The sequence below is a fragment of the Gigantopelta aegis genome, chromosome 2 (assembly GCF_016097555.1).
Source record: "Gigantopelta aegis isolate Gae_Host chromosome 2, Gae_host_genome, whole genome shotgun sequence".
NCBI classification, from domain to species: domain Eukaryota; kingdom Metazoa; phylum Mollusca; class Gastropoda; order Neomphalida; family Peltospiridae; genus Gigantopelta; species Gigantopelta aegis.
In genome coordinates, this window is record NC_054700.1 from 47,268,672 (window position 1) to 47,286,928 (window position 18,257).

The following is an 18,257-nucleotide window of genomic DNA, read 5'->3' on the forward strand; positions in this document are numbered from 1 at the left end:
CATCAAAGACCATGATATGTGCCGTCTTGACTACGCAAAAATGCATATAAAAGATCCCTCACTGCTTTATGTGTAGGGGTAGCCTACCTACCATTATCTCTGTCAACTAAAACAAAAATTAGTTTAGTCTGACCCGGCATCAACATATATGTTAATAATTTATTGTTTAAAATCTGTTTAATAGAATAATTTGGCCATGTTTGATAAACTCTTTCCTTCCTACATGGTTGGTAAGGCCATAGATAGACAGACAGACAGACAGACAGACAGACAGGTAGGTAGGTAGTTTAACGTGCCCATATACCACTAGGGTTTTAAACACGATTCCAGAGTCCAACCTCCGATGGTAAGGCCATAATCATAGGCATACGGTCTCTAATTTTTGTAGGGGTGCAGGCTGGATTTTGCCCGAATTAAAAAAAAATGTCTGAATCTGGATAACAACATTTTATTCATATTAGCATTACTACCAAACAGCTACCAAATAGGGTTGCAAACGAATCACTACGCATATTTACATGAATTAGGCTACAACTAATTTTAAGGGTAGAATGATTGTCTTAGGTTATCACATTATGCCCAAATATCTGTATAATTTTGCTCGTATTTGAGATTTTGCTCCAGCACTAGAGGGGCAGTTGCCCCACTTGCTCCTCTGTGGTCTGTCTCGTAGGCCCTACGCATATGGTCATAATAAAATAATTGTATTATTTAATATTTGTTTACTGACAACATTTAAAAAAAAAAAAATTTTAGTCGACGTGTGGTATTTTCATGTTTTAAAACTAATTTTTTTTATTTTTTATTTCATCACCTTCTCCCGCCCCCATTTTTAAAAACAATTTGCATGAATATCTAATATTTATTTTATTATGGGCTCGCCAGTTGTTTATTGAAGTTGAGGCTTTTAGACCTAACTGGCTTTTTGTGCGGCACTGAAAACATGGCTGACACATTAAGTCCGTTTGTGCTTTGGGGGCAAAAAAGTGACTATGTAACCCTAAAAGTAGAATTGAGAGAAGTGATGGTATTCATACTTCATGCCACTTACTTAGATTTGATGTCAGACAACTGACAGACATTGCATGTAATCTTAGATGGGTATAGATTTAAGTAAACTTTGTCTTTAACAGTGAGGCCCATCTGGGGTATATATATAGTAATGTTAAATGCATTAAAAGGGGACTCTGTGGCGTAATTAAAGAGTTTTTATTATCCATACTGACCCACCAAGAAATGTTCCATTGTACTCATTATCATATAAGCATAACATGTTTTGGGTTCAAGACTACTAGACAAATTGCCTTTAATTGGGGCCCGAACAATTAAAAAATCCAGGGTATGCATATCAGATTATCTGATCATGATATCATGCATTTATTTCTTTTTCCATGTAGATGGCTGTTTTGACATACTATAGCATTGTATATAGTAATAAAACAATTTTTTTACTGTATTGTTTTTCTTTGTTACAGGATGAAGATGTTGATCTTACAGACGAAAAAATTAAATTTACAGCTCAAGGAGTGGGGGTGAAAGGCAATAACAAATACAGCTTTGAAATCGACTTCTATTTGCCTGTTGATCCAGAGGTATAAATCATCTAGCAGGGGTGCAGAAATGGAAACTAACTAGCCCGCAGGACTAGAACCAACTACATTTTACTAGCCTGCCAGAATTTCGACTGGTCAGCCAGTCTTTAGAACAATATATTATTAACAATATTATAATATACAGTGTTTTCACTTCAAATGAAATATATAGATATACTGACAAAACATTATTAATAGCACTTGGTAAGTGTCACGTGGCAAACAAAATCTGAAAGACGGATAGACAGTCGGGCTGGTAGTTTTTTTAAATCGTCCGTAAATGTTTTACTCTCATTTGGAGAGCGGGCAAATACTTTCTGCAGCCCTGTCTAGATTATCTAGACTAGCACTCACACTAGAACAACTTAAAGTTTGTTTTGTTTAACGACACCACTGGAGCACATTGATTAATTAATCATCGGCTTTTGGAGGTCAAACATTTGGTAATTCTGTCATGTAGTCATCAGAAGAAACTAGCTATATTTTTCTTAATGCAGCAAGGGATCTTTTATATTCACTTTCCCACAGACAGGAAAGCAGATACCATGGCCTTTGATCAGTTGTGGTGCACTGTTTGGAATGAAAGAAAAAAAAAATCAGTCAGTTGAATGGATCCACTGAGGTGGTTCGATCTTGCAATGCAAGCACCTCAAGCGAGCACTCAACAGACGGAGCTAAATCCAATCCCCACATTTCTTTTAAATATATTAAAACTTGGTTAATTTAAGGAAAATGTTGCAGCCACTTTGAATAAAAATTAGCAATTTCTGAAACAAAACCATGTACCTTTATACAATTGCATAGATTTGCCTTTTTTAATACTAGTATAATGATATATTGATATCACTCGTTACAGGAGAGCAAATATTTTCACTTTGACAGAACTGCACAGATATGTAATTCTGTTATAATCATATATTTATATCACTTTTTACATAAGTGCAAATATTTTTACTTTGACACACACATGGGATGAGACGTAGCCCAGTGGTAAAGCGCTCGCTTGATGCGCAGTCTGTCTGGGATTGATCCCCATCAGTGAGCCTATTGGGCTATTTCTTGCTCCAGCCAGTGCACCACGACTGATACATCAAAGGCTGTAGTATGTGCTATCCTGTCTATGGGATGGTACATATAAATGATCCCTTGCTGCTAATCGAAAAAGAGTAGCCCATGAAGTGGCGACAGCAGGTTTCCTCCCTCAATATCTGTGTGGTCCTTAACCATATGTCCGACATCATATAACCATAACTAAAATGTGTTGAGTGCGTTGTTAAATAAACCATTTCCTTGACACACAGGATAAATTTTCAATTCTTTGTTTATATAGGGAATAACTAGTTAATGACGTCGGATATCTGCTTTATCCTGTGAAGGTAAGAATGGAAAATTTTGCGAGGCTCTGCCATGCAGAATTTATCATTCAGCCTGAACAGGATAAAGCAGGTATCCGACGTCATTAACTAGTTATTATCTTTATCCTGCAGACCATAAAAATTAAGAGAAAAAGTTATTATTTCTGTTATTTCAGCCACATTGTACGATGACCTAGAGATAAAATGAGGAATTTTGTAATGTAATGCGTATGACATCATATGAGTGACTTCAAAAGTCATAATCTACTAGTATACATTTATGACTTTGCTTTAATCGGTCATCATAATCTGTCAATAGAAACAGTGGTTGCTGGATAAAATAATATATTTATATCACTCTTTACAGAAGAGCAAGTACCGCGTGACTCCGACTGGTGTTGAAATCCGAGTTGAGAAGGGAGCTAAGGGCGAGGTTTGGCCGCGACTGACGGAAAAACCGATCAAACTGCCGTGGCTGAAGATCGACTTCGACAAGGTTATGTTGGAGGATGACTCTGAAGAAGAACACGATGACGGATCACTCAGAAATGTACGTTAATTCCAGGCTACAAATTTTAGAAGCTGTTTTAGCGCTACGATATCATAAACCCATTGTAGGCTATGACACCACAATACTCAACATAGTGACATCAAATCAACACCATAGTGACGTCACATCAACACCATAGTGACATCACATCAACACTCACCATAGTTACGTCACATCAACATTCACCATAGTGATGATAAAGCCTAAGATCATTTTACGATATCGTTGCTTAGCTTAAAACGTAGCTTAAATCATTTCTAACCAGACCTCTGATATTTGAGTAAATTATCGTTTCTTTTGTGCATTGCGCATTTGGCTGTTGTGATGTTCCGACTACACTGAGAATGGGATGAAATGTAGTTGGGCAAGAGATCAGTTTTGTTATTCATGAAAAGAGAAAACGATCAAAGGCCTAATTGTGGATGATCAGAAAATTTTGCCAAATTATCTAAAAAATGCCAAACAAAATATTAAAGGGACACACCCTAGTTACGGCTAGTTGTTAACCATTAAGGCGTTGTTTTTCGCTATTAAACCCATTTTTTCACAAATAAAATTGCACTTTACTTACCGTTTATTATTTAGAATATACATTTCCATTCACCTGAAGTGTTTTTTGGTAATCCTGGTAATCCTGGTGTTTGTAATACCACAAAATAAATTTTTCGTATTTCTTAAAAACGGACGCACAGACGTTGGTATACCACGTGACCATTATTATTTTGGTTCGGTTTGTTTTCTCGTGCACGGTTCGTGCAATCAACATCCGATTTGTTGTTGTTCATTTGTGAGATTTTTCTTCACAGTTCGTGAACATTTTCAGTAACAATAAAGTTCAGACAAGTAAGTGTCTCAATACAAAAAGTTACAAACCCTTAAAACCAATAATTTTGCTAAGTCTTACGATATCTGGAGAGGGGATACAACCAGGACAGAACAGTTGGAACATGTCCAGGTGAGGTGAAAGAAACGCACCCCAAGTCTGTGATATTTGTTGTGACGTAGGCATTGTTGTGCTTCGAGCGACATCTACCGGTGACATCAAAATACTAACTTTCAAAATTATTTCAAGCAATTGGGACATGGGGATTCCCATGGTATTTATCGATATAAAACCTGCTTTTTCACTCCATTTGATAAAAACGTGATCTAAGTGTGTTACAGGTTTGTAGATTAACCAAATTATAATTTATTTTCGCTGGATGGAACTAGGGTGTGCGGCTTTAATCACTACACACATTTTTTTTCTTCACCAAATCAAAAAGTTTTTTTTACTAACTGTTTTTAAAATTTGCGTTTTGCGAGTTGCAGTGCAAGCCCTGAAAGTTTTTTCAATTGGCATGGTTTAATCTCTGTATAAGATTAATGTGCTTGTACTTAATGTAGAAATTAGTTATATTGCTATTCAATATACCTGTAATTTTCTTTCTGTAGCAACAAGAAGAAATGCTCAATAGGATAGAAAACGATTTGATGAAGGATCCAGAATCAGGTGAGATATAGGCTTAAGAAGTCTTTGTAATTAGCTAACAGTCTGCTTTCCCAGCACTTCCCTTAGACTAGTTCAACGAAAATAATTTTGAGCTCTCCTTACAGGGCTCTGAAAATTGCGAGAACAATCGTTTCGTTTGCGCATTGCTTGCATGAATCTAATTTTGCATAACCTATTTTTTGTTCATGCGAAATTTGGAGCGCCATTTACTTGAATATAACATGTTATGCAAAATGAAAATGGGTTATCTGGATTCATTTCTGCATGACCGATAAATAGCGTATGCAGATTTTTAATTCTCAGAGGCCTGCCATAGCATGTGAATTTAAAAAAAAAAAAAAAAACGTAAAAGGATTAAATATCGATGCTCAGTGTGGTAATACTGTCAATCAGGAAATGTTAATGTGCATAAAATTTTAGCGAATTTAGCAAGGCCAAACAAGACTATAATATTTCATCATGCTAAATTTAAAAGAGACATATTTCAGACTGTTGTTAAAAAAAAATTGTGATTGATTTGTCGGTGATTAACCAAACACACAACATGCAATGGTTACATCCTATTGATTAAACCAAAAGGATAGCAGACAACAATAGTTAGTTAATTTACTGTAATTGGGTACCAAATGTATGTTATCTCGCCTTCATGTAAAATTCTTTAATCTCATTGGTTGTTTGCCGTTGGACAAATCCCTTATCCCCCTGTGGGCGGAGCCAAATTCTCTTATACCCCGTCTGTAATTTCCAAGTTTCCAGCCGCCCCAGTTAATGCTAAAGCAATAATTAGATTATAAATAACATTGATAATCAATCAAGTGTACACAATTAATTTTATTTTTACTATAAAATACACTATTTCAATACTTTTAAAAGCTGCAATGTTGAACTCGGCCACCTAATTACGGTCGTGGTGTTATTGTATTAATGCGCGATTAGCAACATTATTTTTTTTTTTTTTTTTTTTTTTTTTTTTTTTTTTTTACTACATACATTTCTGATAAAAAAAGTTGTTTTTTTTATTTTTTTTTTATTAATATCTGTTTCAGACAATTTCGTATTACAAACATTTGAAGTTAAAAACTCGTTTATCGATGGAACTATTTTTCGTCACTGGCAAGTGCTTTCGTTCGCGTCCACGTGGTACGGCTCCTCCGTTAATAAATTGTTAACAATTATTGTCTGGCGTTATTTTAATTATTTGGCTATATGGTTTAACATGTCGGCAAGATAAATTCGTTGTAGAAGCATCTCTCAGGGTATATGGCTTTTTATGTACCCTCTGTGTGCTCTTTTACCCCCTCGCCTTCAGGCTCGGGGTAAAAGAACACACAGAGGGTACATAAAAAGCCATATACCCCTCGTGATGCTTCTACAACTTATATTGTCTGCATGCTGCATAACATCAAAAGTGTTCAAATCGCCAGTTCTTCAAATTCGCAATTGGTTAATTTGGCGAGTGGCAGAGCTAGCCCTGTATAGTGTTACAAGTGGTGGTCGGTATCATGGCTAACGGCAACAGTGTACTGCTGGTCTGGGCCTATTTTCACGAAACATCGTAAGCCTAGTTTTGCACGTAAACATAAATATGCGACTAAACAACAGTTTGTATTACTAGTAAAAGTACAACAAATATAGTTTGAAGTACACATATTTCATTTTCTTTCATCCTTAAAGTACTCCATCTTCCGTAGTGATGTACTTTTCTGCGTGAAATAGATGTCAAACATGTGTAAACGAATGGCCGGTATAATTGTTAGTCACAGACGTAACCTTAGTGTTTTGTAAAACTGGCTCCAGGATTTTAACACTGTTGGAAGAACATTGCTGTCTTACAATAAAATTAATATCAGGAATGTGCACTAGAATATATAATATCAGTTCTAAATTTAAATCTCTTTAAAACAGGTTTTAAAAAACATTTAGCCTACTCAAAATGAATATGTGGAATGTGGGCTAGAATATATTATAATATAAGTCCTAAATTTAAATCTCCTTAAAGCAGGTTTAAAAAAATATTCAGCCTACTCAAAATGAATATGTGGAATGTGGGCTAGAATATATTATAATATCAGTCTTAAATTTAAATGTCTTTTAATCACAATTTAAAAAACTTTGAGCCTGCTACAAATGGCATTTAAAAATCCATTTTATGTGTTATTCTGTGTCAAAAATGTTTTAAAACAGTTTGTTTAAACAATATTTATTTGGCAAAAGATAATGAGATTGGTCAACCGGATAAGCCTCTCCCTACATTTTACTAGTGGATACATTTTAAGATACCCAAAACATTAACAGACCTACATAAACTTCAACAAAGAGTGTAAAAAAAAAAGAATGGATGAAGAAGTTTGGAAAAGGGTGTGTAGTGTTTCAGCTTGTGTTTTGTCCTTGCAGCACCACTAGACTACAAGCGGCTGTACCTGTTTCTCTACAACATGTTCCAGTTTGTTGGCTATTCATACATAGTCTTTGTTCTGCAGTACCGCTTTTACAAATATGGTGAAGGTATGGTTTTTGTGCTGATGTCGGTTATTGTTCTAGAAGATTATGGTAGCCGCACTACCATGGCTAGTGATATTCAATGTTGGGCTAGTAAATAACTACTATTACCATGCCCGACAAGAGACCAATATACATGTAGTACGCAGGGCTTTTAGGTTATGGTAGCCTCACTCCCATGGCTACTAATATTCAATGTTCGGCTAGTAAATAACTACTATTGACATGCCCAACAAGAGACTGACGGCTAGTGAAATTTTTTGGGTCAAATGTTCCAGTTAAGTCTATTTTGTAAATATGAATATCCTGCCCCCACTCCCAATGTTAGTGTGTTTAAGCTCTATCTCCATCTTTAGGTTACATATCTTCTTATTACTATTATTGAGTAAAATTGTATTAACTTAAAGTAAAGTAGGGCTAGTGAATTTTTAATCATGGCTAGTAAAAAAAATTAATCACTGATTCCATGGCTAGTGGATTTTATAAAAATTCTAGAAGCCTTGGGTTCAAATATGGTGAAGGTATGGTTTTTGTGTTTATGTTGGTTATGGTTCAAGCATGCTCTTCTGGGCACTCTCATTTCATTTCAGTTTATTTGTATGTTTATATCTAGGTCAGTCAATAGAGCACTCACCTGAGGTTTTTGGGTTAAAGAATCAAAATCCCTCAGTGGACCCATTCTCGGGTTGTTCCCTGTCCCATCCAGTGCCACATAATTGGTATTTCAAAGGCCGTGGCATGTGTTGTCCTGTCTGGAAACTGCATATGAAAGATCCCTTTTTGTTAATGGAAACATTTAGCGGATTTCTACTAAGACTACAATGTCAGATTTGCTGAATGTTTGACCTTCAATAGCTGATGTTGAATAGTTTAAAATCAGGGCTGACACTGGAATTTTTTGTATTTCAGCCAATTTTCAGATATGTAAAGCATTTCCTTGACAATTATTCAAAATTGCTTAATTTAAAGAAAATTTTATTATCCAAGTTGAAACACTAAATGTTGTAGCCACTTTGTATAAAAATTAGCAATAGGCTAATTTGGCAATGTAAAGGGTGAGCCTGGAAATATGATGAGATGTTAACTGAACGTTTCTTTTTCTTTTCCTCTTTGTAGACGACAAACACACAGCGTTTGAGACGGTGGGCTCCCAGGTGATGGTGTGTCAGTTTGTAGCCGTGATGGAAATTGTTCATCCTCTACTCGGACTAGTAAAATCAGGTTTCTTCGCACCATTCGCTCAGGTTGGTCTTGTCATGTGGACTCCTTTGACAGGGCAGGGCAGGGAACATGCATAATAGTCAGAATAAACGGTTGTAGCACACGCCTGTCATGAGTGCAGGTGTTGGACTTTCACCGGCTCCTCTGTCGAGGACAGGTCAGGTCAAAGGAGTTACCGTGCACATCAGAGCAAGTTTTTGTAGTGCACGCCTGCCATGGTACAGGTGTCCACTCTTACCAGTTCCTATGTTCAGGACAGGACTTTGCTTGTGTTCATTCCTATATTTTTATTTGCCAGTCTTTGATGGGTCATATTATGGTACAGTGTCTGTGGGATAATGCATATAAAAGATCCCTTGCTTCTAATTGAAAAGAGTAGAACACGGAGAGGCAGCTGCAGGTTTCCTCGGGCCTCATCCAGCCCGTTGCCAAATTAGCCAATTGTTAATTATTATACAAAGTGGCTACAACATTTGACATTTGTGTCATAAATATTTTATCCAGAGCTAGCTCTGGTACTTGTCAGTTGTGAATTTTAAAAACAATTGGCCAATTTAATTTGGCGAAATAATTTTATGTAATAATTGACACCTTTTTTTTCTCTCACAAAATAACTGAGTTTCTGCAATTTTTGAAATTTTGTAGATAATTTAGCAAAATTTTCTGCTGACCCAGAGCTAGCCCTGTTATTAAATTGGTCATTTTCAAAATTGAAAATTGGCTTAATCAAAATTATTCTCGGTCATTAATCATACGTCTGACACCATAAAATCATAGATAAAATGTGTTGAACGCATCATTAAATTCATGCATTTTTTTAAAATCTCACATGGCTGTGCTTGTATCTGTGGTGTTTTCTTTACTTACAGGTGTTTGGTAGAAACTTTATACTCTTTGTTCTGCTTCTCAACGAGCCCAGACTGCACACCGCCCCAGCCGTGTGGTATTTGTTTGTTGTTTGGTGTGCTGTGGAAATGGTTAGGTGAGTAATTTTTTTCCCCTCCTCCTTTTTTATTCCCCTACTGGCCCAACCAGATGGGACTACAGGTTTCATCTCCATCTGTCTGTTTGTCCATCCATCCATCTTTCCCACATATAGTTTTCCAGATGATTTTTTTTAACAATGCCTTGAGGTATTGAGCTAAAATTTGTGTATAACTTTATCATGTACTGTTACAGATTAAGTTCAACTTTGATGGTGATTTACCCATTTTTCACAGAGTTATGGCCCTTGAAGTTAGGAAATGAAGTAATTTGTTGGGCCTGGTAGGGGACATGGCTAATGCTTCAAGCAACTGCGTAAGGCTCTTGGGAAACAGCTTCTGTATGAATTGAACAGTTTTTGATGGTCGTGGCACTCAGGCCGTTGTGTAACGGCCTGAGCATAATAAAGTTCTCACAATGTCCTAGGCTTGTTTTACCAAATGAATGCCGTCACTTAGTGGTAACTAGAGATCATTACCTGACCTGGAGTAATTAATCCATGAATGAAATAACAAACTGAATGCACCTATCTGTCACGTGATCATCAGACTGTCATTTGTTTCTGTCCCGCAAGCGCAAATTGGGCATGAATACTGCGTCTACCTAAAGCACGTGTTACTAATTGCCACTCAATAACACAAAGCACATTTATTGTATACAACCGGTGGTCATCAGTGTTAGATTTTCACCAATCACCAGGTTAATTCCAGCACTACGATTAACTTCTGACCACACTGTTGGTGGTATTATCGAGGGGATTATCATGACTAAACGGAGTTCGGTTCAAAAAGGACTTTGGTGGATGGCAATTGTGGCAGTAAATTGAGGGAATTATACAGAGGTACAAACGGTACTTGAAAAGAAGTTAACGGTAGGTGGGGTTGGCATTAAATTGGGGGCAATAAATCGGGTGTACACTGTACCTGTCGTGGTGCACTGGCTGGAGCAAGAGGTAATATTCAGGAGACACCTCCATAATCTCACTCGTAAAGCTGCTCTCAACTGATATATATATATTACATCACTAGGAATGTATGCATTGTTACATATTACGTGACATCACATACTACCTTTAGTTACGAAATGATGTAAACAACAGGTAGCAATGGCTGTTTATGTCCTAAATGACCAATTTACCAATGAAAATGGCACATTACTATCTAGGGGACATGTGCTATACGGTTTTTCTAGCATGACTTTCTGGCACCTTTAAACTGATTGATTGAACTAGAAAACTTACATCAAGTGAAAACAAGTGTAGTATTCTATATGCCTTTATTTAAAGTGTCATAAAACAGACCGTTGTTTTTCTTTCTTGTACATTTTGACAAAAAGTTGAAAGTGATTTCCCTAGAAATTAGGTAAGGCATGGTAGACCAAACACTTTGGGGACATTCTCACCATTTTCGGGGCACTTGTTTTTCATTAAAAATACACAAAAATTAATTGAAATAAATATTATTGTAATTTATGTGCTTGCTTTAATAAATGACTGGCAAAAGATATAAAAGGCATACTTTATTAATTATGCCTTTTTTGGGGTGTTTTATAAAGGCAATTTTAGAATTATTGAAAAAGGCTTGTTTAAATCTCAGGGCAGCATGGCACTGATTAAGGCGAGATGGTGCTAAACTATTGAGGCATGGTGCTGCACCATGCTAAAACAAGCTAGGGAAAACACTAGTTGAACCATGATGGTCCACTGTACATAAGCAAATTGTCCAAGTGATGGGTTTTGTTCTGCTTTAACGAGTATAACTTTATATTGATTTTTAAAAATTATTTAATTTGTGGTCTTTCTGTTTTCAGATATCCATATTACATGTTGAACACGCTAGGAAAAGAAATAGATTTTATCACCTGGTTGAGGTATACAGTGTGGATTCCACTTTATCCGTTGGGTTTTCTCCTAGAAGGTAATTAAAATGTAATAATAATAGTCATACACACACACACACTTTAATGGAATCACTCCAGACAGTTCTCCGCAACTGGTGTAAAAACAAAAAGGACATGGTATACTATTCTGTCTGTGGGATGGTGCATTATAACAGGCTTTCAAGCGGGCCCTACTTTTCCTAATTTTACCTAATTTTTTGTTAGGCTCCTTTTTTGTTTTGAAAAATCCCTACTATCCCTACTTTTTCGTGCAAATAGTTTGAGCTAATCTAAATGTTGATTTTAATAAGAAGCAGTTTCTAGTATTTTTGTAGGATACGTTTGTTGCAGTAGGTCTCCAGTGCTGTAAGAGGGGTTCCTTGATGAGAATCACTGGAGCATGTTGACAAGTCAGAGGCACCCACTTTAGGTTCATCTCCTCATTCTGTTGCTGAATCCCTCTTGAAGCACTGGTTTCTAAGCAAAGATACACTACATGTACATCAGAATTGGTGAAAAAGTCAGTAGTCATTTATTTGTAAGTAAAGAGCCCTACTATCCCTACTTTTTGCCCTTAAAATCCCTACTTTTCCCTACTTTTTTGTTATTGGTCAATTGAAAGCCTGTGCATATAAAAGATCCCTTGCTGCTAATAAAAACGAGTAGCCCAAGGAGTGGCAGCAGCCGTTTTTCTCTCTCATTAGTCCCCTTCCGGTCCAACCAGATGGACTATTGGTTTCATCTCCGTCCTGTTTGTCCATCCATCTGTACATGCCACATATAGTTTTCGGGATATTTTTTTAGAATGCCTTGAGATATTAAGATGACATTTTGTGTATAGATTTATCATGTACTGTTACAGATCAAATTTGACTTTCCTGGCAATTGACCCATTTTTCACAGAGTTATGGCCCTTAGAATTTGGTTGAGCCTGGTAGGGGACATGTATTGCTTCAGCAGTACTCTCAGAATGCTTGTTGAGTGTTTTTGTGGTCCTTAAAGGGACATTCCTGAGTTTGCTGCAATTTTTAAGATGTTATCGACTAACAGACTTTTTGACGACCGTAATTACATATCAGATATATTTTTCTACATAAAATATTAGTGGCTGTATATTAAACACGTGTGTTTCTGATCGTTCTAATATTTGTATTAGGTTAAATTTCATTTTATTTCCTAAAAAAGTTTTTTTTTTTGTACATACGAAATTATTTTAAGACAAAATCCAGTTTGGGCTTTTACAAATATTAAGACGACCAGAAACACATTGAATATACAGACACTGATATTCTAAACAAGAAAATATATTCAATATGTAAGTTTAAATGTAGAAATATTTTATTGGTTGGAAACATCTTTAACCATATATACAACATATATATACAACACCATAGAACCATAATTAAAATGTTTTGAGTACGTCGTTAAATTAAAAAAAAATTCTGTTCTTTCATTGAATTGTTTTCTACTCAGCAATTACCACATATGTTGAACACGTAATAACAATGGATTAAGTCATGTGCAGGGATGGTGTTATACAAAGCTTGCCTTGCTTATATATTGCTGTATTATGTTGTTGTTTTTTTTCTTGTGAATATAGATTTCTTCTTTTGCAGGAATCTGTGTGGTCCTTAACCATATGTCTGTGATGCCATATAACCGTAAATAAAATGTGTTGAGTGTGTCATTGAATAAAACATTTCTTTCTTTCTTTCTTTTGTAGGCACCATCGTTATCATGTCTATTCCTCTGTTCACACAGACAGAGAAATTGTCAGTGCATTTGCCAAACTCAACTAATTTTGCATTCTACTTCCCCTGGTTGCTTCATGGATATCTTGCATTACTAGCAATTGGTAAGCATAATATTTTATAAACAGTACATTTCAGTTTGTGTTAAATTAGTTCAGTAAACATACCTTTTATATAGTGAAGTACACTTACAACGAACATGCTTAGAACAAACTACTGCATAGAACGAACTGATCGTAAAGTCCCATTTGTAATGTGTACCACAAACTACTGCTATAACGAACTAACCATCACGGTCCCTTCTGGTTCGTTACAAGAGTACTTTACTGATGGGTCAAATTTCCGAAAATTAATTATTGACATTTATTTTTAGATCTAAGTCTTGAATGGGATGGGTAAAGTGGTAAATTGCTCATCTGATATGTATTTGGTTGAGGATTGATCTCCATTGGTGGCCCCATTGGGCTATTTCTCATTCCAGCCAATTCTCAATAGCTGGTGTAACAAAGGTCATGGCATGTACTATCCTGTCTGTGGGATGGTGCATATAAAAGATTCCTTGCTGCTGATAGAAAAGAGTAGCTCATTGAGCGGCGGCAGTGGGTTTTTTTCTCTAATTATTTCTGTTCTCCGTAACCATGTGTCTGACATCGTATAACCAATTCTTAAAGTGTGTTGAGTGTGTCAAATGAAATATTTTAATTGTTTTTAGTGCATATGGATAAATTATTGTTAATTATTATATATACACGGCTGTTAAGGAAAGTTACACAGGGCTATGGGATAAATAACTTTCATACATTGGGCTGTGTTAAATCAATTCTTACGTTCAGTCTGATGTGACAATTCGCTCTTACCTGTTTGAAAAATAGTACTATTCATATGAAATTGGACTTTTTGGTATAATATATAAAGAATATGCTAACTATTTCTTCCAGGATTTGAAAAACAGTTCCTTCTATTTGATTTTTAAAATCCATTTACTTTTTTCCTTTCAGAACAAAAGTTACTATACTTATGAATAAATGTGCCATTCACTTTCTTATGAAATCTAGTGTTTCTACTCATTTTTGCTACAAAAGTGGTTGATATTAAATGTACCTTTTTTTTCTCTTTTTTTTCACAGCGGCATACAAAATGATGAACTATATGTATTTACAAAGAAAGAAGAAGCTAGGAATCGGAGAGAGGAAGAAAACAAAATAGACATTTTGAACATCCATTAACCTACAGACCAGCAACTGAAAAACATTGACTGTCCATGTGTGCTAACCATGGACACATACATGTTAATATCAAACTGCTTGTATATTTCTAATTATTTTTGTTGTGAATCGTATGTTGCTATATCAGTATTTTGTTCTTTAGAAACTGTTTGAAATGGACTTTTAAAACAAGAACACCCAATAGCCAATCATATATCGTGAAAACCTGTGAACCGGGCTATCCCATAAACCGATCTATTTACATATGACTTGTTTTTAAGGAATCTGCACAAAGCATAAACTGTGACATTGGAACACTTTTGTTGAATTAACAAAAACCTCTTGAAAACTACTGCACAGGAGAAAAAGACATTTTTATGCAGAGAGAAATGTATACAAAATTGCTTTTTTAAAATATTGTAGTTACTATATTAAACAATGTGCATTATTAAACAAACATAAAAAAGCAACAGTTTTACAACCCTGTTATTGTCAGAGTCTCGTCTGTTTTGTAGAGTCATTGCATAACAGTTTTGGTGAAGTCATCTTATCTCGCATGCTTCACTTTTGAAAAACAACAACAATAGTATGGTTTACGGAAGGTTCTGAGGACTATCAAACATTAGACTACGGGTTACATTTAATCTCTTTACAACAAAAACTGACTTGTTTATAAACATTTGTTGGTGGATTTCGATAGTAAATTGAACATTATTTTGATTGCATTGTATCTACTAATCCACAGCTTTGTGATGTTCCAGTGATGTTCACAGCTAAATAGATTTTAATTCCAAGCTGCATTTATATGTCTCATTACTTGTTGTATTTGTATGTCATGCTAGATCATTATTGTGCTCCTATGAGCCATTTAAAATGGACTCTTGATTTCAAGCAATGAAACAGTTCTTTAATTCTACAATGGTGACAGCGTTTTAGATGTTATATTTTGAATTATCACTGGTGATTCTTGATCAGTTATTTAACTTAAAGGGACATACCCTAGTTTTTAAACACTAAGCAGGGTTTCTGCCAGAGAGTAAAATGGGTACGGCGCCATACCCAAATTTTTGGGGATAAATAAATTTTTTAAGTTAACCTTTTGACAAAATCAATGACTGTTATCATTATTGTATGATTTTCTTAACCATAACCCTAAACATTAGCCATTTTCTTTCTGGGGGAGGCCCCCCATACCCTCTGTTGACTGTGGTTGCATTCAATTCTATAGCGCCATACCCAAAAATGTCTTTCTGGCAGAAACACTGCTAAGGCATATCTTTTACTATTATAGCCATTTTTGATAATTGAAATCATACTTTACTTAGATTTTATTGTTTAGATTATCCATTTCCGTACATTCGAAGTGTTTTTAGTCATCCTGGTGTTTTTAGTATCATAAAATGCATTTCTCATATTTCTAAAAATGCACATGCGTTTGAGAAGTAACAGTTATGGAGTCGAGTTTTAGTCTATTTTTAGAGGGTATTTCACCATTTCAAAGTCACAGACTCGTGTTTCACTCAATTGTTAATTTTCATGGTTTGAAACTAGGGTCAGTCCCTTTAATGTTATATATTAAATAGTGAATGGTGCTTTTATAAATGTTTTTTTGAAACACTATTCATTGCTTTTACATTTATTTTCACGTCCTAGTCGGTGAATTCTGGGTGGTGATTTTTCACCTTTTAATCCTACTTATTGTTTCCTTATTTTTTAAAATAATTTTCACAAACTACATTGTATTTGATCAAAAATGAGTGTTTATAGATGTTATAAGTTTGTACAAAAATAGTTTGTAGCAGAAATGGCTTTAAAAATCAAAACTAAAGTGTTAGTATATATACTGACTTAGAAGAGACATTGGTATTGTTAATTAACCTTGTTTTGTTGAATGACCAGACAAAATTTCCAGCAGTCCTATATGCTCAATGATTTGGGAAGATTTAATTCAATATTTAAATCACTTAAGTCAAAGCAGTTGCAGATTGATGTTGTCACTTCTGTTGTAGAAGATATATAATAATTGTTTAGTCATGATGCAGGGTTTGCACACATCTTGGAAAATCCCGACATTTCTGAAAGGGTAGTATCCTGCTTACATGGTTTGCACACATCCTAGAAAATCAGTTCAGTTCAGAAACTGAAAGGGTGGTATCCTTCTTACAGGATTTGCACATATCCTGGAAAATTCTGACAGTTCTGAAAAGATAGTATACCTCTTACAGGGTTTGCACATATCCTTGAAAATCCTGACAGTTCTGAAACTGAAAGGGTAGTATACGTCTTACAGGATTTTCACACGTCCTGGAAAATCTTGATAAATCTTGAAAGGGTAATAACCATTCATGCAACCATTGGTACCAATTAAATTCTTTGTTGTGTCATTAAGTAAAGTATTTGTCCTTTCCATATCCCACCTAAAATTATATACAGCAATAGAACAAATTATGTCTGTGTTTGTTTTGTAGTAGGGTAGAAACTGTTTAATATTTATGACGAACGTGTCTCCCACCTGTTGGTTTTACTGGTGAACTGTGTGAATGTATAATGGTAAATCCCTGAATTAAGGATGGAATAGAACTCTATGATGGACTGATCAGTCACAGGGCTTCTAGATTATGGTAGCCCCACTCCCATGGCTAGTGATATCCAATGTTGGGCTAGTAAATAACTATTATTGCCATGCCCAATGGCTAGTGAAAAACAAAATTGTGAAATGTTGCAATTATGTCTGTTTTGTAAATATGAATATCCTGACCTCACCCTAATCTCCAATGTTAGTGTTTTTAAGCTCGGTCTCCATCTTTAGGTGACATATGTGATTATTACTATTATTTAGTAAAATTATATTAACTTAAAGTAGGGCTAGTAATAAAAATTAAATCACTGATCTCATGGCTAGTGGATTTTAATTTTTTTTTACATGCCCCGAGTCCTAACTTCAGGGTTAAACTGATAGGTACTGGGGATACCAGGATGTACAGTATTTCCAAGCCCCGTGTCCTAACTTCAGGGTTAAACTGATAGGTACTGGGGATACCAGGATGTACAGTATTTCCAAGCCCCGAGTCCTAACTTCAGGGTTAAACTGATAGGTACTGGGGATACCAGGATGTACAGTATTTCCAAGCCCCGAGTCCTAACTTCAGGGTTAAACTGATAGGTACTGGGGATACCAGGATGTACAGTATTTCCAAGCCCCGTGTCCTAACTTCAGGGTTAAACTGATAGGTACTGGGGATACCAGGATGTACAGTATTTCCAAGCCCCGTGTCCTAACTTCAGGGTTAAACTGATAGGTACTGGGGATACCAGGATGTACAGTATTTCCAAGCCCCGAGTCCTAACTTCAGGGTTAAACTGATAGGTACTGGGGATACCAGGATGTACAGTATTTCCAAGCCCCGAGTCCTAACTTCAGGGTTAAACTGATAGGTACTGGGGATACCAGGATGTACAGTATTTCCAAACTGTAGTTAGGAAAACACAATATCATCCAAATTATGATGTGCTATAAACAGTTACATGCAAAATTGTTTAAAACTTTTTTAAACATTAATGGTTAAGTTTATAATAAAGTAGAGTTCAAACCAGAAGAAGAAAACAAGTTTTACAAGGGATGACATTACAAATGTTTTCATTTCCAGTACATGCTATTTCAGTTTTATTAAACTTACTGAAAGCTGTGCATTAAGACTGCTGTTTTGGCTAAAATTATTTAATGATGTTT

The 18,257-nt window shown here is 35.5% G+C and overlaps 1 protein-coding gene across 1 annotated transcript; it reads left to right on the plus strand.

Annotated features, from left to right (window-relative positions):
- Positions 1-936: 936 nt before the first annotated feature.
- On the plus strand, positions 937-15,630 carry LOC121378683 (very-long-chain (3R)-3-hydroxyacyl-CoA dehydratase-like). The gene is made up of 10 exons (XM_041506970.1): positions 937-1,027; positions 1,476-1,592; positions 3,315-3,497; positions 4,932-4,989; positions 7,384-7,494; positions 8,605-8,732; positions 9,579-9,691; positions 11,503-11,609; positions 13,295-13,426; positions 14,449-15,630. Exons 1-10 carry the CDS (start codon positions 944-946, stop codon positions 14,526-14,528), a joined length of 1,113 nt encoding a protein of 370 aa, XP_041362904.1. The 5' UTR covers positions 937-943; the 3' UTR covers positions 14,529-15,630.
- Positions 15,631-18,257: the final 2,627 nt, after the last annotated feature.

What these genes read in the sequence shown, in the direction of transcription:
- LOC121378683 (XM_041506970.1), top strand. Translation starts at nt 944, where the DNA reads ATGGCTGACACATTAAGTCCGTTTGTGCTTTGGGGGCAAAAAAGTGAC. An exon ending in ATTTGCCTGTTGATCCAGAG is followed by an intron (nt 1,593 to 3,314) that starts GTATAAATCATC and finishes CACTCTTTACAG; the next exon opens with AAGAGCAAGTACCGCGTGAC. An exon ending in ATGACGGATCACTCAGAAAT is followed by an intron (nt 3,498 to 4,931) that starts GTACGTTAATTC and finishes TTCTTTCTGTAG; the next exon opens with CAACAAGAAGAAATGCTCAA.